The 21029-nt window shown below is 44.7% G+C and overlaps 1 protein-coding gene across 1 annotated transcript in view; it reads right to left on the bottom strand.

Annotated features, from left to right (window-relative positions):
- Positions 1–20735, bottom strand: part of CCDC197 (coiled-coil domain containing 197) — a 33030-nt gene extending 12295 nt beyond the window's left edge. The window contains exons 1-5 of the mRNA XM_070739536.1: positions 20601–20735; positions 16783–16959; positions 11519–11676; positions 6736–6818; positions 6402–6574 (exon numbers count right to left, since the gene is read on the bottom strand). Of these exons, the coding sequence (XP_070595637.1) occupies positions 6402–6574; positions 6736–6818; positions 11519–11676; positions 16783–16959; positions 20601–20735 (726 nt within the window). The remainder of the gene's footprint in view (positions 1–6401; positions 6575–6735; positions 6819–11518; positions 11677–16782; positions 16960–20600) is intronic.
- Between the last annotated feature and the right edge of the window lie 294 nt (positions 20736–21029).

Genomic DNA, 21029 nt, shown 5'->3' on the forward strand with positions numbered 1-21029 from the left:
AGAGAATAGGTGTACCAATAATTAGAGCAGTGTTTCCCAACCTTGACAACTTGAAGATATTTGGACTTCAACTCCCAGAATTCCCCAGCCAACTCTGGGAGTTGAAGTCCAAATATCTTCAAGTTGCCAAGGTTGGGAAACACTGAATTAGAGAATGAAGCACAAGAATCACAGCGGGAGTGTGCTTTGCATTGATAACAGTTTTTAAGGCTTTATCCTTTTCAGAAAGCAGAACTGATTCCATATTAAGAAATCAGTAGAGAAGAACCGTTGTACCTACCTGAACGGTCTTCTCGATGCCCTGGAAGGAGAGTCCAGCATGGGTTTAGCTCAAGTCTTATTGGTAGGACTGAGTTTCAAATTAACATAAATAAATAATAATTAGGTACCGCCCCCTTGCTGCCCCAAGTACCCAGTTTTAAAAAACGAAAAGATGTAAAGGTAATGAACTTTATTAACAACCATAATAACATAAGAAACAATATCATCAAACAAAAACTCCCATGGTTCTTCGGGAGGGTATGGACTCTCCTTCCAGGGCATCGAGAAGACCGTTCAGGTAGGTACAACGGTTCTTCTCCCATGCCTCCTGGAAGGAGAGTCCAGCATGGGATATACCCAAGGTCCAAGGTTCAGGGAGGGAGATTGTGAACCATGGGTGGTACCTCCCCGCACACCTTCTGGAGTACCCGTCTGCCAAAAGCAGCTTCAGCTGAAGCGAAGGTGTCCAATTTGTAATGGCGAATAAAAGTTGTGGGTGAACTCCAGGCCGCGGCTCTGCAGATATCCTCAAGGGGAGCTTGTGACGCCCAAGCTGCCGAAGAAGCCGCACTCCTCGTCGAATGAGCCTGTATACCACTCGGTGGAGTCCTTGCGCTCGCCTTGTATGCCTCCACTATACATAGTCTCACCCACTGGCTGATAGTATTAGAAGATACCTTGAGGCCCAGTTTGCTAGCACTAAACGAAACAAACAAAGCCTCAGTCTTGCGTGAACTGCCGGTACGCCTGATGTAAAGCTTCAGTGCTCTGCGTACGTCTATCTTGTGCCATTTAAGCTCTAAAGGGTGAGTACCATGAGCACAGAAATCCGGTAACACCAGCTCTAGAGCCCTGTGAAAATGAGTGTTGATCTTTGGAAGAAAGGTGGGGTCCAGACGTAAACAAACTCTGTCTGGATAAAATTGACACAAGTCTGATCTGACCGACAGGGCGGACAGTTCGGAAACCCGCCTTGCCGAGGTGACTGCCACCAAAAAGGCCGTCTTAAAGGAAAGGTAACGCAATGGAACAGTTCTCAACGGTTCAAACGGTGGTCCAGTGAGGGCCTGAAGGACCAAGGTCAAGTCCCATGTGGGAAAACGACGAACAGGAGGGGGATGCGTGTTGGTAGCCCCTCTGAGAAAATCCTTAATCCAAGGGTGACCAGTTAAAGGTCCCCCATCGTCCCGCTTTATAATGGTGGCAAGCGCTGCGACCTGGCGTTTTAGCGTGTTTGGCGCCAAACCTTTCTCCAAACCCTTCTGCAAGAATTCCAGGACAGGGATGACTGTGGAATCCTGTGGTCGAAGGTTCCTGTCATTGCAGAAGGAATGGAAGGCTGCCCATGTTGCCTGATAAATTCGGACTGTGGAAGGGCGTCGAGCCGCTTGAATAGTCGCGATAACATTCTCGGGAAGGAGACAGCTCCTCAACCTGTCCCCTTCAAATGCCATGCGGTTAAGTGGAACCATTGGGGTTCCGGGTGGTACACGAACCCCTGGCTGAGGCATATCCGGTCGTCCGGTATCCTCCACGGTGGAGAAATGGACAGTTCTCTGAGGTCCGCAAACCACGGTCTCCGAGGCCAATGAGGCGCTAGCAAGATCACCTCCGCCTCCTCCGACAGGATCTTCCTTACCACTGATGGAATGAGTGGAATCGGGGGGAAGGCATACAGTAGGACCTTTGGCCACTGAAGATGTAGTGCATTGACTCCTTCGGCTCCCGGAGTTGGAAACCGGGAGTAGAACCTCCGGAGTTGGGTATTCTGGGGGGTAGCGAAGAGATCCACCACCGGTTCCCCGAACCGATGCGAGACTTCCTGAAACAGGTCCGGATCGAGCCGCCACTCCGCCGGGTCCAGTTCCTGGCGACTGAGCCAATCCGCCTGCTTGTTGTCCTCCCCCGCGATGTGCTCTGCATGGAGGGAGGAAAGATGAGTCTCCGCCCAATTGAAGAGGAGGACCGTCTCTTCCATCAACCTGAGAGAGCGCGTTCCACCCTGGTGATTTAAATGCGCCCTGGTCGCTACGTTGTCCGTGCGTACAAGGACGTGGTGACCTTCCAGTAAGGTGGCGAAGGCCAGCAAGGCCAAGCGGACAGCTCTCAACTCCAAGAAATTGATGTTTATTGGACATAGCTCCTGGGGGCTCCAGAAGCCCTGAGCCACCTGAGACTGGATGTGAGCCCCCCACCCCAACAGACTGGCGTCTGTGGTGAGGATCGTGTGATGGCATGGTCCGAAGGAAGTGCCCTGCCGCAGTGCTGCAGATCTCCACCAGCGGAGAGAGAGTTGCAACTCGCGTCCCACGACGGTTAGACGGTGTGTATGGCTCAGTCTGCGACGCTGAAACGGGAGCAAGGTCCACTGGAGCAGTCGATAATGGTAACGGGCCCAAGGGACAATGTCCACACAGGATACCAGGGTCCCGAGTACCTTTGACAGGAAAGACAACGGCACCGTTCGGCTCTGCTGAAGGCCGCCTATGAGAGAACAGATGCGGTGCTGTCTCTCCGGAGATAGATACACTCTTTGAGAGACCGTATCTATCACCGCACCCAGATGAATGAGTCTGGTGACAGGAGCCAAATGGCTTTTTGGCATGTTGATGGTAAAGCCATGACGTTGGAGACAAGACATCGTGGTTCGTAAGTCCTTGTGCGCCCTCTGGCGGGTTGGAGACAGAAGTAAGATGTCGTCCAAATATGCGAGAATCCGTATAGGTCGGGACCGCAGATCGGCCAGTAGTGCATCCAGTACCTTCGTAAAGGTACGTGGGGCCGATGATAGGCCAAAGGGCATGGCCCTGTACTGGTAATGGACGTTGTGTAGACAGAATCGAAGAAATTGTCGATGGTACGGGTGTATGGGAATGTGCAGGTAGGCCTCCTTTAGATCCACCGAAGTAAGCAGGTCCCCTGCCCGAACAGAGGCCAGGATGGAGCGGAGGGAGGCCATCTTGAACCGTCGGTACAGAATATACTGGTTGAGACGTTTGAGGTTCAAGATGAGCCTGCAACCCCCAGAGGCCTTGGGTACAAGGAACACCCTTGAATAGAATCCCGTACCCTTGGAATTGTCCTGAACAGGTTCGATCGCCTGGATTTGTAAAAGGTGGAGAATTTCCTGATCTAACAGAGACCTCCTTTCGAAGTCTCTGGGGACCGGACAGGCAGTAAAATGGTTTGGAGGATCGTGTAGAAACTCGATTTTTAGCCCCTGCGAGATAGTGGCTAAGACCCAAGGGTCTGAGGTAGTAGCTCGCCATCTCTCGCTGAACTTTTGTAGCCTGCCCCCCAAAGGAATGCCGTCCAGGCAGTCACTTGGCACGTCTGGCGTTCCGTTGTTGGTATCCCCGGTATGGCCGTCTGGTCTGGGAGAAACCTCTGCCTCGTTCCTGGGAATACTGTCGGTCATTCCTGTAGGATGTGGAGAAAGCACCCTGTGAGTAAGGTCTGGCCTGCTGTGAAGGGGCAGACCACGAGTCCCACCGAAAGGACTGCCTACGGGAGTAGGGACCAGCTCTTCGGTCCTGGCGACGGAAGGACCTTGGGAGGACTTTTCTCTTGTCTTTATCCTCCACCAGGACAGGATCCAGAGCCTCCCCGAACAATTTTGTGCCCTCAAAGGGAGCTGAAGACAAAGTCCACTTGGACTTGGCATCCACCTGCCAGTTTCTGAGCCAAAGCAGACGCCTCGACGAAATGGTGGAAGCCATAGCCCTGGAGGCAAATTTTGCGGCATGCAGAGTGGCATCCGTGGAAAATTCCGCAGTCGCGAGGAGCTTATTCAAGTCCTGCCGCAGTCGAGTCTCCTCAGGAGCCAGTCGCGCCTGAACCTCCTGAATCCACATAATGGATGCTCGGCTGAAGAAGGAGGCGGTGGAAGCTGCCCGAAGAGCCCAAGCGGCCATCTGGTGGGTCTTCTTGAGAAGAGTCTCTGCTCTCCTTTCATCCGGTTTCAAATTGTCCGCCGTCTCTGAAGGCACAACCGTGCGGGAGACCAAAGTGGCCACTGGCTTGTCCACAGGGGGAAACTGGAGTAATGTCTCCATGCTGTCATCAAAGGTATAAAACCTGCGTTCCAGGTTAGAAGGCCCCTGTGCCGCCGCCGGATGTTGCCACGGGCGCTTGACATTCTCGAGGAAAATCTCCAGTGCAGGAACCTTGTCCGATTCCTTAGCGGGTTCCTTGCATAAAGCAGCCGAGGTGCGTGGCCCATCTGATGGCTCCACTAGTGGCGTTGCTCCTGGCACATCTAAGGCTTGCTTTGCCTTGCGCAATAAAACTCTATACAAGGAGGGTTTAAAAAGTCCCACCACTGCTGGCTGCTCTGGAACAGTGAATTCATCATCTGACAGGCCATCTCCGTGGTCACTGTCTTCCTCAAAGTCAGTGTGGTCAATGGACATAGAACCCAACCCAGTCGGGGGCGGTGGTGCTGACCAGATGTCTCTGGGCTGGATAGGCTGAGAGGGAAAGGCATTGGCCCGTTGTGTTGCCGCAGCTATGCCCTGCGTATATGCATTGGCCACTAAGTCCTGTATAGTAGGGGCAAAGGCCTGCCAAGCATCTGCATTGTCTCTAAGCCCCGCTGCCGTGGGGGTGAAGGTAGATGAAGGCACATAACATGGTGTCTGTAACTCCCCTTGAGGCAGTGCCTGGCTATGAGAGGATGAAGGCCTCTCAGGCCTTGCTGCAGATGGTGGCAATGGAGGAATGGCTTGCCTGTCAGGGGACCAGTCCCTCTCGGTTGCGGTGCCCTGGAGACCCATGGAAATAGTTGGAGGAAGAGGCTGGAAAGGGCCTATGGACAGTCCTCCTACGATGGGGGGGGACAAGGCCGCCTCCAAACGCTGCTCCAGGGCCTTGATCTTCCTCTCAGCCTCACGAAGAGAGGAGCTTGATTGGGAGGACTTACTCCTAGGCTTGCTGGCCTTATCCTTCCCTTTGACCGGTGTCTGAACTGGCTGGGCCTGCTCCTCCCCACTGATAATTTGGTCAGCCATATCTTATTTTGATATGGGGCAGCGTACTCACGATTAAATCACAAACACAAGGCAGTCAAGACTGTTGAACAGTAATAGAAAGCTCTCACTAGCATGTAAAAACATGCAGACAGGCTAGACAGCTAAACGAATTGTGATTGGCTGATAGCCGCCCACGTGACCTTGTCAACTGTCTCTGGGCAGACTTAGAGCCCTGACGACTTGGCCAGCTGCCCAGTTCGCGCCAATTTAACGGCAAAAAATTTTTTTTGCTGCCTGGCAGAAATCCAAAATATACAAAGATGGCGGTTTTGAGGGCTCACAGAACTTTTAGCCTCATAGGGCACCTTCGCCAATCTAAAAAGGCGGGAACAGCAATTTAAACTGTAATCGAGCCGTTGCGGCTCGCCAAGCCCTCAATCAGCTGTTCGGCGGCTGTAATGGCCGCCGCGACCTCATTCCCGGCCGGGAACCTCCGTTTCGCCGCGATCTGCTTGTTGCGGCTTGAGAAGCCTCCCTCCGGCTCAAACAGCTGTTCGGCGGCTGCAATGGCCGCCGCGGCTTCAAACTCCGGCGTTTGAGGCTTCCGCCGCCCCCGACAATGGGGAGGGACGGACACCCCCCATCTGGGGTGATTGGGCTGATTGGACCTTCGGGTCACAATACTATATAATAACAAAGCCCAGTTGCTCCTCGGTGGGCAGTACCCGCGAAGAGAAGAGGCCCCAAAAGGAGAAAAGGTGGGGGTGGTGCCCGCGGAGGGCAGAGACCCCATCAGAAGAAGTTGAACCTATATAAAAACAAAGGGAAAAAAATTACAAGGTTCAAGAAAGACAATTTTAATTACATTACATTACTTATACTCAACCTAAAGGGAGAGAAAAAACTCATGTCCTTAACCTCGACTGAGTTTTTTAAAACTGGGTACTTGGGGCAGCAAGGGGGCGGTACCTAATTATTATTTATTTATGTTAATTTGAAACTCAGTCCTACCAATAAGACTTGAGCTAAACCCATGCTGGACTCTCCTTCCAGGAGGCATGGGAGAACTAACATATTCTGTAGCATGGCTAACCAGGCCTCTGAAGTAAATAGACAGTTCTAATTAATTAAGCATCATAAAACCACATGGTCAGGTATTGGTAACATTACAAATCTCATGGTGTTATGTTCTTCTTCTGCGGCAGCACATTTCTGATGGGCTATCTCAAGGTTTTCTTCTTGGCTGGACAAATGATTCTTGAGGTCCTGATTGGTAGAGAACAGGGCCATATGCCTGTGTGTGAGGGTTCTAATTACAGAACTTTCCTGATACCCCCAAAAGTCTGAAACAGGAAAGAGCGGAGATCATATTATTCATGGACAACACACATTTGTCAGTGGTTATAGAAGAGTTTAGGACCCTTCCCTAAGTGAAGCTTTTTAAGAGTATGGTACAATTTCAAGACAATCATTCTCAAGGAATGTTTTAATGATTGATACACACCTGGCGGCAACAGGTTGACAATGTTTCTCAAAAAACGTTCATAAGTTTTATATTTGGCTAGCTCCGTCTGTAGTTCCTGTTGTCTGAAGAAACAGATCAAAGATACTTATTGATATTTTATGAAAAATATCTTGCTAGGAGAGAGCTAAATATTACCAGTCATATAGTACAAGGGTCCCCAACTCCCTATCCTTGGTCTGCCGCATGCCAGAAACGTGGAAACAAGCAAAGCCCCACCCACTGAATGCAGGCAGCACAGAAACCATGCTCCTTCTGGTCCATGAAAAAACCTATAATTGTTCACAATGCTCTAACTCTAATGCTCCAGCTGAACCAGATAAAAAAGGTTATTAGTAAAGACTCTCCCAGAGTATTGACTGAGGAGAGGACTGAAGCCAAGAGATTGAGAAGCATCCAGAGAAGGTCATTTGGATATGGACTAGGGATGGCAGAGACAAAGACCGGCCAACCTAGATTTGGGCCAGGAGCAGAAGGATCTGCAAGAGCAATCAGGCAGAGCCAGAATGAGGAGAATGTAAACTGCTCTATGAGTCTTTTGAAAGCCACCCAAGGTTGAAAAGCACACAGAGAGGGGGAAGACTGGGTTGTTTGGATATTTATTTTATTTATTTATTCATTTGTCCAATACAAAATACATATGGAAGAGAATAGACATGAAGTAATATATATAAAGATAATATGTAAAAATAGAGGAGAAGATATATGAAAGGAAGAAAATATATATGATATGTGAGATAAAGGAAAGACAATTGGACAGGGGAAGAAAGGCAAACTAGTGCACTTATGTACACCCCTTACTGACCTCTTAGGACCTGGAGAGGTCAATCGTGGATAGTCTAAGGGAGAAATGTTGGGGGTTAGGGGTTGACACTATTGAGTCCAGTAATGAGTTCCACACTTCGATAACTCGATTGTTAAAGTCATATTTTTTACAGTCAAGTTTGGAGCGGTTAATATTAAGTTTGAATCTGTTGCATGCTCTTGTGTTGTTGCAGTTGAAGCTGAAGTAGTCATTGACCGGTAGGACGTTTCAGCATATGATCTTGTGGGCAATACTTAAATCGTGTTTTCGGCGCCGTAGTTCTAAGCTTTCTAGACCCAGGATTGTTAGTCTATTTTCGTAGGGAATTCTGTTTCGAGTGGAGGAATGAAGGGCTGTTCTGGTGAAATATCTTTGGACATGTTTATGTTTTTAAATTGTGCTAGATTTGTAAGGTGTTAGGAGAAAAAAAGAGTCCATTTTCAGTAAAAGACTGAATTTTCTTATTGTTGTGTACACATAGTAACTTGTAATGCCCTTAACTTTAGCTCTGAATACAAGTAATAATGAGTTGGTCTCTAACTAGCAATGTCTCTTTATTCTTATCAGTTGTGTAGAAGGAGAAAGGAAATGCTGTGGGGGAACCCTGCTTATTGTCGAGTTAGCAGAAATGACACTGATGAGGATGCCACAATTTGGAGTTTTCCTTGGCAATAGCTTCTCAACTAGCAACTGTTGTGATTTCGTCTGAGGCTCCTCAGGGAACGGCTGAACCTCTGCCGGCTCCCTGCTCAGAGGGGGAGGATGAGGAACAGGAGGAGGAGGAGGAGGCCCAGGCAGAAGGGGAGGAGGAATATCAGGCCGAGGGAGAGGGAGAACAGCCAGAATCCCCCGGGGTGGAACTCTCCCCAGCAAGCAGCCTGGAGTCCTTAGATGAAAATGCTCAAGCCATCATTGATCACAGGCAGAGAAGAGCAGCACAACGAAGGGGACAATTAGCCAGGTACTTCCAGTCCTAAATAACAGCTGGGTTTGGGTGTGGTTCTCCCCAGAAAGGCTGAAAAGGCAGACCCACCCTTCCTGTATTGTGGAGTATTATCTTTGGGAGTCCTGGGACCTGGCTGTGATCTTTGGCGTCTCTGATTCTGGCTTGTGGCCTTGAAGGCTGAAACCTTGGGGGAAAAGGCGTGGGGGCTTATTCTCTACAGTGGTGTGTGTGCCAGCAAGAAGTCTGCTGTATTGTCTGGCCGTCAGGACTTTGCTGTGAAGCCTCATAGCCTGCCTGTTGGGAAGAACAGGTTTTTCTTTGGGTTTATTTTTCAAACTATAAAGTGCTTTTGCTTTTACCAGCGTGTCTGGCTGCTTTTTCCAGTTGGTGTTGAAGTCTGGGGGCACCCAGACAGAACAGCAACTATGTAAAATAGAGGTATACTGAATTCAACAGGACTTTTAAGAAACCATATAGTAAAAATTCAACCTTTCACTTCAAACTTATTCTGAAGCAGGTGTCGAGCCGGTGTAGAAATTGGTAATAAGTTAACGGCTTGCCACACTATAGAAGGCCTGGTGTTTATGGGAACTTGGGAGGGGTGATTTTCATGCGGGAACAGATGCAGCCGCAAAGCATTCTTTCAAGTGCTTCAAGGACATCATATGCCCACCCACCTGGGTGGAAGCGGAGGAAGGACTTGCCATGACAAATTTATGGGTGGGGGGACAAGGGATGTGAACTTTCAACTGAGTGGGAAACTCAGATTCAGGTTTGCCAGTTTAGGTGCCAGGATGGCTCTGGAAATAAATTGGAACTTTGAGGAATATTTTGACTCAGACTCTGATTTAGTTTGGATGTTACCTGGAACCTGGATAGCAGGTTTATATCAGATCAATTTATTAATCTAGTCCACTTTTGTCCAATAGGAACATAGCCTATTCCCTGAGATCTATTAACTAGAAATATCCAAAACTAAATCTATATGAAAAGTAGATGTTTCTTTATGCTGAATATACTTCCACATTCATCAGTTATATATAAACCTCTAGTTTAAAGGTATTAATCTACATTTCTTATTATAGAAAAATATTATAATGTAAATGTGGTGCTGTATGCACTGGAGAATAAACAGAATCCTTGATCACTGTGCTTCTAAGGTTGGGCTTTGAACAAGATTTCATTAAAAATTCCTGGCCAATTTTGGCAAGTACAGTGGTACCTCATGATACGAACCCCTCGTCTTACGAACAACCCGAGATACAAACCCAGGGTTCAGAAATTTTTTGCCTCTTCTTATGAACTTTTTCCTTCTTACGAACCCTGCCGCTGCCGCCAAGAAGCCCCGCCACCCGGCTGTCGCTTTTTGAAACAGCTGGGGGGCTTCTCAGCATCCTCCTGAACCCGAACGCCAAACCCGAACTTCCGGGTTCGTCATTCAGGAAGCTGCCGAGAAGCCCCCTGGCTGTTTCAAAAGACGACAGCTGGGCGGTGGGGCTTCTCGGCGGCCTCCCGAACTCCGAACCCGGAAGTTCGGCAAAAGTTCGGGTTCGGGAGGCCACTGGGAAGCCCTGCCTCCCAGCTGTCACCTTTTAAAACAGCCGGGGGCTGTTCTCAGCAGCCTCCCGAATGCCGAACCCAGAAGTTTGGGTTTGGCGTTTGGGTTCAGGAGGACGCTGAGAAGCCCCCCGGGCTGTTTCAAAAGGTGACAGCCGGGCAGCGGCATTTTTTTGCGTTTTTTTTTCCGTTGCACGGATTAATTGATTTTACATTGTTTCCTATGGGAAACAATGTTTCGTCTTATGAACTTTTCATCTTACGAACCTCCCCTTGGAACCAATTAGGTTCGTAAGACGAGGTATTACTGTATTTTTGTTGTATGCTGGAAATTTCATAGGCACTAAATAGGAAATATATTTAAATGGGATATCTGAAATAGGCAAGGCAAATGAAAATAATGTTTAATGTGGGGGAGCTGGGCATTTTCTAGAGATCTTTGGCAGAGCTAGATTATTTAAATATCTGCTTGCAATATAACTTTTAGACTTCCCAGCAACATTCATCACAACAGTTTCTTCCCATTTAATGGAATTGACTGACAAATCTTTATTCAGTATTTGTGAAAGGACAAATTGAGGAGATACAGCATATGCTACATGCAAAAAAACAGTTCTGTTTGATTCTCCAATATCTCAATCCCATTTCTAGGACACCCTAATACTTGTTTGTTTCTTTGGTTTTTAATTCATCCATTCATTTTTATTTTATTTTATTTGACTTATATGCCACTATATGGCTCACAACGATGAAATACAATAAAAAAGTCAAATCCAAACATTAAAATAGTTTAAAAAAACTTAATATGCCCTACTATAAACAATAAAACCCCTAATATTTATTTATTTATTTATTTTTTAGATTTGTATGCCGCCCCTCTTAATGATTAATAATATCAAAAAGCCCTAATCCAGACAATGCAATCATACCATCACACATATTTATTTATTTATTTATTGCCTATAGCTGTCATCGCAGCACTGCTAGTCACTATGAGAAAACAGCGATACAGTATAGAAAGAAGTAGAAGTACATAATAGACTACATCACCCTAAAGCCTCTAGAACAGAGTTTGGGATGGGAAACTATGGCTCTTTTATGACTATACTGGCTCAGGAATTCTGGGAGTTAAAGTCCACAAGTCATAAAAGAGCCATAGTTCTACAACCCTGCTCTAGATGGTCAAGCTTGAAACCATGAATCTATTCATTCCCAATGCAAACTACTCAGGTGAAATATTTTAGTCTTGCTTTATTTTTAACAGAATCGAAATATGTTTTAAATTGTATTTTATGTTTTAATTTGTAAAGATAATTACACATGCCATGTGTCTGGTGGTCTCAAGATAATTTTATCTTGCTATGGCAAATTGCCATCAGATTTGGAACTCCAACTGTACAAATTGACTATATAATGTCAGGCTCAAATTCATGGTGTCTCTTCAATCTGTCACGTACCTTGCTTTCATTGTTTGAAGCTCTTTTTTCAGTGTACGTATTTCTTTCCTCCTTAATGCATTGCCTTTTTGTTCAAGCTTGTATTTTGTAAGCACACGTTCGTTTTTCTGATCGCTTTCTTTGAAAAAAATTTGTAATCCATTAGCCCAAGCTCTGTTCTGATTAAGAAAGGAGAGAAAATGTTTACTAAATTTTGCATTAATTTTACTACTTAGAAGATCTCTTTGCCTACATCAAATCTGGCTTTGTTTTATTCAGTTCTTGGGAGGTTGTTGTGCTGGCAGACAGACAGACAGACAGACAGACAGACAGACAGACAGACAGACAGACAGACAGACAGACAGACAGACAGACAGAAAAAGTCCTGATCTTTATATAATTTATTTTTCAAATTCTGTTGAAGTTAGGGAGGGGAAGTAGACTGAGGGTAAATCTGAGACTCATTTACAAACATGTGCGAGGCTGCATGTGTAAAAGATGGCAGATTTGTGTTCTCATGAAACAGAGGCTAGGACAAGAAATGGCAAAGTAATATCATTCCTCTTCATAAATGTTGGCATATAAACACTTTATGTTGCTTCAGTGATGGTGCCAGTGATGACAGATGGAGCAGAGACATGCCCAGCTCCTACTGATCTATTCCAATCTATTGTGGCACACCACTCTCCATTTGGTAACTCGGCAGGACCCACGACATGCATTTCGATTTGGGCTAGAAAAGAGATTGGACAGCTGGCTTACACAGTATAGATCTGTTAGCTGGAGTATATTCTTGTTTTATTTAACACAGGACTATTAATCACATTCCTCTTAGTGTATCTCCTAAAAATTAGAGGAAAGAAATCATCCCACATTTGAAGATCCTTAAATTGTGTAACAGCTCTCCTGGTTTTTGAGGATACTGTCAAATATTAGAAACATGCTTCAACTTTATAGCCAAAGGCAGGCAAGCTGGCATAGTTGTTGGAGTAACGTTTTGCAGAAGCTAGCCCACCCAGATAGCCACAGCGGCTAACCAGCCTGCCTCAGACCAGGATATCAGGAACCTTTATCTTGAAGATAATTGAAGAACGTACTGCAGAGTTTCTTAGGAAAATATTTACTTCCTTCGTAGCAAACCTACACTAACTATTTACACTGTAGCTCTCTAGTAGTTAATATACAAAGTACTCACAATTCTCTACCTACTATTCTCAGTTACAATATTTAACTACAATTCTTCATCCACCATAAGCCACCTAATTTACAAGCCACTCTAAACCAAACTAAGCCACAGTACCTTCAAGCCAAGCCACAAGCCACACCTATGCAAAGGTGCATTATGTACTTTTGTCAGCTAATCAGGTTACATTACAATTTGCATATTCACCATGACTAGACAGTTTTACATTGTTAAAGTTATACAATTCTTCTCTCTGCAATTTGGAATATTCTCTCAGGTAGGTCTGATCCTGACAATAGTTCACAAAATTGAATGGGTCCAAAGACGGGCTACAAGAATGGTGGAAGGTCTTAAGCATAAAACGTATCAGGAAAGACTTGATGAACTCAATCTGTATAGTCTGGAGGACAGAAGGGAAAGGGGGGACATGATCGAAACATTTAAATATGTTAAAGGGTTAAATAAGGTTCAGGAGGGAAGTGTTTTTAATAGGAAAGTGAACACAAGAACAAGGGGACACAATCTGAAGTTAGTTGGAGGAAAGATAAAAAGCAACGTGAAAAAATATCCTTGGATCCTTGGAACACACTTCCAGCAGACGTGGTTGGTAAATCCACAGTAACTGAATTTAAACATGCCTGGGATAAACATATATCCATTGTAAGATAAAATACAGGAAATAGTATAAGGGCAGACTAGATGGACCATGAGGTCTTTTTCTGCCGCCAGTCTTCTATGTTTCTAATAGTGATTTCAAAGAATCATAGACGTATAGAATTAGAATGGCCATATACAGTAGATAATCTAATCCAAATCTTTGTGATATGCAGAAAGACCAAATACTATTGTCTGGAGACTTGGTGAGCAATAATGCGGACTCTGGACTAGTCAATTTCTGATGAAGTGGCAAGACATAGGGCTAGAAATCCCTCACTCAAAACAGTTTTGAACTGGGTCTGGAGCGGATGGCCCAAGGACCTGGTGGGAGCTGAATTCAAACCATTCATGCTGAAAAAACACAAACTGTCTGAACAAGGGGGATGTCTGTTGTGGGGTAACAGAGTTGTCATGTGAGCTGACATTCTTGGGACATTGCATGAGGGTCATCCAGGAATCGTCTGGATGAAAGCCCTTGCTAGGAGCTATGTTTGGTGGCCAAATATTTAAAAATCCAGGAATGGGTAGCAAGGTGTGAGCCATGCCAGGAGTCAAGGCTAGCTCTCCCAAAGGCCCTGGTTCAAGAGTGGGAAAGCCCTAAAGTCCTATGTTCCTGATTATATATAGATTTTACGGGCCCCTTCCATGGCCAGACATTCATATTACTTGTTGATGCCTATTCTAAATGGATAGAAATATTTCTTATGGGTTCTACATCGGCCGAGGCAGTAATTAAAGTCTTTGCCACCCTTGGGCTACTCAATGTATTGGTATCTGATAATAGCCTACAGCTTACAGCTACCAAATTTGAGAGGTATCTATCAGAACTAGGAATGTGATATGCACTATCTGCACCTTTTCGCCCGGCCACAAATGGCCTTGTAGAATGATCCATGAGATCAGCAAAGGAAGAACTGGGAAGGCTAGGCCCTGGAGATTGGCAAGCCAGAATTGACAAACTCCTGCCAACATATCACCCCTTGCACTGCTACAGGCCACAGCCCGTCCGAACTATTAATGGGCTGCAGATCTGCTCAGTTTTAGACCAGCTACATCTGAATTATGCACCAAAAGAAAACAACACAACAGCCCAAACCACCAAGTAATTTAACAGGCTCAGACTTAACTCTGATAAGACAGAGTGGCTGTGGATTCTGCTTCCCAAGGTCACTTCCAGTCATCTGTCCATCAGTCATGGGGGACTTTTGACACCCTCAGAGAGTGTCCGCAACTTGGGCACGTCATTGATGCACAGCTGACTTTGGAAAATCATCTTTCGGCTGTGAGAGGGGCGTTTGCCCAGGTTCGCCTGGGGCATCTGGCACCTACGGCACTAGTTGTGGCTCTATTTGGACAGGGAGTCTTGATTCACACCTTGAGTTCAACTACTGCAGTGCTCTCTACATGGAGCTATATTTGAAAAGTATTCAGAAACTGCAGTCATAAGCCTCCCAAAGTATGCCCATGTTTCTCCAGTACTCTGCGGACTGCATTGTCTGCAGATTGGTTTTTGGACATGATTTAAAGTGTTGGTTATGACCTATAAAGCCCTACATGGCATCGGACCAGATTACTTGTGGGGCCGCCTCCTGCCGCATGAGTCCCAGTGACCCGTTAGGTCCCACAGAGTTGGCCTTCTCATGATCCCATCAACTAGACAATATTGCTTGGTGGGGCCTAGGGGAAGAGCCTTCTCTGTGGGGGGGCCGGCCCTCTGGAATCAGCTCCCCCCAGAGATTTGTACTGCCCCCACCCTCCTCGCCTTCCATAAGAACCTGAAAACTCATCTATGCAACCAGGCTTGTGGGTCACTAGACCCTAGCCTCTGGCCCACGAACGTGATGTATGCTTGTTGTTCAAATGTGAATGAATGATTTTTAATGTTCCAGGGTTTTTAGAATAGTTAGTTATATTAGTCAGATGTTAGATATTTATTTTGTATACTGTTTTTTGATATGTTGTGAGCTGCTGCAAGTCCTCGGAGAGTGGCAGCATACAAATCAAATCAAATCAAATCATAAATGGAGACCTTTGTAAAAAGTTATGTCCAAATGGGTCCCTATGGCTACCTGGGAAAGTAGAGCAAATTACCACCCAAAGTCATATGTTATTAGGCTTGACAATGGGAGACAATGGAGAAGATACAAAAATCGATCAAATTCGAAACTGAATAACTGAAATTGTACCAATGCCTAAAAATAAACAAAATTATACTCCCTCCTCAGCTAACTCAAGCCTGAAGAAGCTGGAAGACCCACCCGAGGAACCAGGAGTTCAGCAATGATGGTTCAGCTTCCAGGAATTTCCAGACTCAGGGCTTGGAGTAGCAGACCTGCCCACCCAGGCTGCTGCCTCACCATCGACTGAGCTGTGCAGGTCAGGGTGGGTTCCCAAGCGCCCCACCTAGCTGCGTGATAACCTCTGCTGGATGGAAAGCTCTGTCGCGCTGTGTATTGCCAGCCCCAGAGACATTCAGAGACATTCAGTAATTAAATAGTTAACACTGTGCATATGTTAGTTAGCTCCACCCATTATGATGTAAAATCCTGCCTGTCAACATGCATCATTTCCTTTCTTCTCCGAAGAATCCATCTTCTTCCTTTTGTCTTCAAAGATGTAGCACGCATAGAAATATTCCTCTGATTAGGCATTAGATATATTTTCTTATTTTCTAATAAAAGTAACTTTGTTTGAAAGCTGTTTCTCTACTTTAATCCATCGACTCTCAGATTTGATTTATTGTAGTCCACGCAGACTATAATTTATCTACTAAATCTGTCAAGCTCCATCAAAGAGGGGAGGGGTGTTGTGTATTGACAGTAATATGGTTTCACCCAGGTCCAGCATTTGAGCAGGAAGAGTGCTCAAACGTGTCTGGCAGCTCCCTATGAAAGGGCTAGCTGTCAGACTGCAGGTTGCTGGTTGTACAGAGATTTTGCCAATAAACAGAGTTCAGAGAGCCGGTCTCCAGAGTCATTATTCCCACAACTGAACATGTTCTATTACAGTCATATTTCTTTCACTCTTTTTAGAAGATTTTCTGTAGGAATATCAATCTCACAGAATATAAAGTCTATAATTATTTTTTTTAATGTGTGGGAAAACAGGAAGTAATGCCTAAGATCAATATTCATAAGAAAAACATCAGAAAGAAAAGCGGAGACAGGAAGACTCTAGTCAGGAGAGAACATAGAAAGGAAAACATGTTTCTGTACAAAAAGCCAAGAAAATTAGCATCCACAAAAATTCCCGGTGTAGGCCATCCATTAAAGTTGTTTCAATTTTACATCCCAGTTTGAAAGCAGAGGCAGGTGTATTGAGTCCCCTCCACACAGTTGGATAAGAAGAGGAATACTCATTTGCATGCCCAGTTTACACTTTTATGTTTTACAATTTGTGTAAAAGAGATGATAGACTTTCCTCACAGATGACAAATAATACTTACATTCTGATCTTTTTGTTGAAGTTCCTCTCTGCACTCGGCCACCCTTTCCAACCTCATTTTGATGTCTTTCTTCTTAGCAAGCAGGTCAGCAGTAGCAACTTCATTATTAGCCTTTTTCTTCAAAAAGCGTAACTGTTGCAGTGTTTTCCTACTAGGTTGCAGAACCTCGCTGGAACCCTAGAAAATGAATTGTAAGTTTGTATTGGTAAAAGGACACACCAAAAAGGAAAGGTGTGGATAGGGGCAAGTACAAGTGCACTAGAGTGCCTTCCGTCCCCTGTCCTATTGCTCTCCGATATCTCCTATACCTTTCCTCTATTCCTATATCTCTTCTTCTATTCTTTCATTGATATGTTCTATTCCTATATCTTCTTTTCTATTATTTCTTAGATATATTTTACTATGAGTATCTCCTCTATAACCTTCATCATGTATTTTACTATGTGTATATTGATATATACCCACTAAAACCCTCATTGTGTATTGGACAAAATAAATAAATAAATAAATAAATAAATAAATAAATAAATAAATAAATTAGTCCAGAAATGAGTAATTCCCACAAGCATTTCTAATAGGGACTAGGGTCAGTTAAAATCATTAATGCAATAAAGATGCTATTCTCAAGTTAATAAGGACATAACGTTCTCTAGGAAAATGGCTTGTTGCCGATAAAAGAATTATACCAAAAAATAGGACGTTAACAGCAGCTGAATGCATCTCAAGAAATAGCTGAGGGGACTGACACCGAGGAATGATGTTATGGATATGGAGGCACCACGAGGCTCTGAGTCTGAAGAAATACACTGGGAGAAAACTGCTACTGCTGCTGCATAAAGAGCTTATAGAGTGGTACCTCTACTTATGAACTTAATTTGTTCCGTGACCAGGTTCTTAAGTAGAAAAGTTTGTAAGAAGCAGCAATTTTTCCTGTAGGAATCAATGTAAAAGCAAATAATGAGTGCGATTGGGGAAACCACAGGGAGGGTGGAGGCCCTGTTTCCTCCCAGGAGATTCCTAGACAGACCCCACAGAGGCTTCTCTCTGCCTTTTCCGGTCCTGTTTTCTCCCAGGAGATTCCCAGAGAGGCTCCACAGAGGCTTCTCCCTGCCTTTTCCAGCCCTGTTTCTTCTGAGGAGATTCCTAGAGAGGCCTCACAGAGGCTTCTCCCCACCTTTTCTGGTTACAGTTTTGGAGGCTCGGGTTCTTAAACAGAAAATGGTTCTTAAGAAGAGGCAAAAAAATCTTGAATACCTGGTTCTTATCTAGAAAAGTTCGTAAGTAGAGGCGTCTGTAGGTAGAGGTACCACTGTACATATCCAAAGGAAATGTTACTAATAATCTCTCTAATTCACTGGAGTTTTACTATGCATAAGGCAGGCAGGGGTTGCCAATACCAGTTTGCTACACACTTAGCTTTGAGTTTCTGGCATGTGCACGTGTCCCAGCAAGATTTGCACATGTTCAGGAAGCAAAATCTCACAAGGGGATGTGAGTTTTTGCTTCTGTGCATGCTCAAAAGCGAAAAAAACGCCAAAATCTTGCACGCGCATCCCCTCACAAAAATATTACAAAATCTGGAACAAAAGGTGCCAGTGTTTGGAAATGAGGAAAAGGAGTGGGAACAGAAAATATTGAGGATTTGTAAAACTGAAACTGGACAATACTTATACAATAAGAGGGTTGCGTTTATAATATCAAAGTCATAATGTAGGATAAGTAGGAAACATATCTGTTATTATGTTAAAATAGGTGTGGAAAAGACAAAGTCAGGAAGCCAGCATTGTGTCCAATGTTTTAATGTTTACTTAATAATAATTTAATAATCATTAAAAAGAAAAAGAAAGAGAGAAGGAAGACCTGCAGATTAGACAACTGTCATGCAGGAACTATATCAGCCCACGGGACAAGGAAAGGAACAGGGGAAGCATTTCAGATGAGACTGTAGTTTTCTGGAACATGAAAATTAAAGGAGACTTGAAAGATTGTTGCTGTACCTTACACTAAAGATACTATTAGTATTCATAATTTGCGCTTCATGTCTGGACTACCTTGAAGGACTGACAAGTACAAAACTCCCACTCTATATTTAATCTGGGAATCTTATTGAAGATAATATAGAATTGAAAAAATAGCAACAAACCAGAATGGGAACGTGAGTCACACGTTTACTGTCTCCTTTCCTGTAAAACATAAAATTAGAGTTATTGTCACAACTCTTATTAACTTTTATAAGCAGTTATCTCTATGTAAAAGGCAGTACTCAACATTCTGTCATTCTTGTGTGAGCTAGAACTGGAATCCAAGTGTAGCTATGCAATCCAGGTCCTGTCATCTATCCATTTGCTTTTCTTTCTAAGACGTATCATCTGACAACACTATGACTTCCTTGCTGTAGCTCTAGGTCAGCATTCCAGAAGTATGGACTCTGATTCCCAGGATCTCCTAACTATGTGCTAAGGATTTGGGAAAGTAAAATCCACACATTAACATTTAAACACTGTTGCCTGGTGTAGAAACCATATCACCAAAGTCTTCACTGTATGCCTGACAGCTCTGTGTAAGAGGGAAAATGTAAAAAGTCTTCCATTTGTTAATTTTGGTCTCAGCAACATTCCTGGTTGACCACATTTGCTGCCTTTTTTAGGCACTGCTGTTGTCTTCTCAACTTTGCTATTGAACATGCAGGGCATCCTAGTGACTACACTGGCCACGAATTGAAGAATTCTAGCCCAATGGTAACAATGAACGAGACTGCTAATCAAAATTTCCTTTGTTCCAAGATCTAATCTTGCTTTGTATACTCTACAACAGGGGTGTCAAACTCATATCATTGTCATGTGATGTATCATGACTTTTCCCCCTTTCGCTAACATGGCATGAATGTGACCAGCGCATGAAGCATCTGTCCATGGGCAGCGAGCTTGACACCCCTGCTTTACAAGAAAACAGTTTTGAAAAAGAACATAATCATAGAGCAGCAGCCCCCAACCTTTTGGGCACCAGGGACAGGGTCTGTGGAGATAGATTCCCCCCCCTGCAGACTGGAGGGGGCATGGTTCCGCATGCTGCCTACATCCTGCAAATGGGGCTTTGCTGGTTTGTGCAGCCTGGTTTCTGGCATGCCACGGCCCAGTGCTGGTCCACGGACTGGGGTTTGGGGACCCCTGCCATACAGGATTTAACTCAATCGTTCCTAGTTTAGTTTAGTACTCTCCATAGGGCAGTGTTTTTCAACCAGTGTGCCGTGGCACACTAGTGTTCCGTGAGACATGGTCAGGTGTGCCGCGAAGCTCAGAGAAAAAGAAAGCAAGAGAGAGAGAGAGAGAGAGAGAGAGAGAACAAGAGAGAGAGAAAGAAAGAAAGAGAGAGAGAGAAAGAGAGAGAAAGAAAGCAAGAGAGAGAGAAAGACATAGAGGGAGGTAGGGAGGGAGAGAGAAAGAGAGCAAAAAAGAGAGGAAGGAAGGAAGAGAAAGAAAGAGGGATGGAGAGAGAGAAAGAAATAGGAAGGAAGGAAGGAAGAGAAAGAGGGAGAGAGAAATAGAGTGAAAGGGAGGAAGATAATTTTTTGTCCAAACTTTTGTTTAGCCCACCCCCCCAATGTGCCCCAGAGTTTCGTAAATGTAAAAAATGTGCCGCGGCTCAAAAAAGGTTGAAAATCACTGCCATAGGGGATATTCAATGTCTATCACTTTCATCCAGTTGGCCAATTATCTAAGCTAACTAAACTTTACAAATAATATCTCATACTGTTTTTGGAGATGAGGGAATGGGAAGGGAGGAGAGGGGAGGGGAGGGGAGGGAGAAAACATCATTACCACATGTTTCTTAGCATCCCAAATTTGAAACCTCTGAAGAAGGTTTGGGTCACTGACAACAATGATCATGACATACTCCAGCAGTGTGTAGAAATAGCACGAAGCATCACAATGGCACCTCCATCTCCATGACATCTCTTAGCTTCATTCTTAAGCCACCTTAACTACAGGGAAAATCAAGATTACACTTGTCTCTTCTTGTTTAAACTCAATCACCGTTAAGCAACATAGTTGTATGATTCCTTTCTGATAGCTGTACTATAGATAGCACGGTGCTACAAGAATGCAAGCAAAGAACTGAGTTTCATCTTTATAACTCCTTAGGTAGCAGGAGCTAAAGGAACAATCCCACCAGACATCCATTATTATTAATAGGTGATCAAAGCAGTAGGAAGAGGTTCAGAATAAGAGCCAGTAGAGAAGGGTATT

This window comes from Erythrolamprus reginae, chromosome 1, assembly GCF_031021105.1.
Source record: "Erythrolamprus reginae isolate rEryReg1 chromosome 1, rEryReg1.hap1, whole genome shotgun sequence".
Classification (NCBI taxonomy): Eukaryota; Metazoa; Chordata; class Lepidosauria; order Squamata; family Dipsadidae; genus Erythrolamprus; species Erythrolamprus reginae.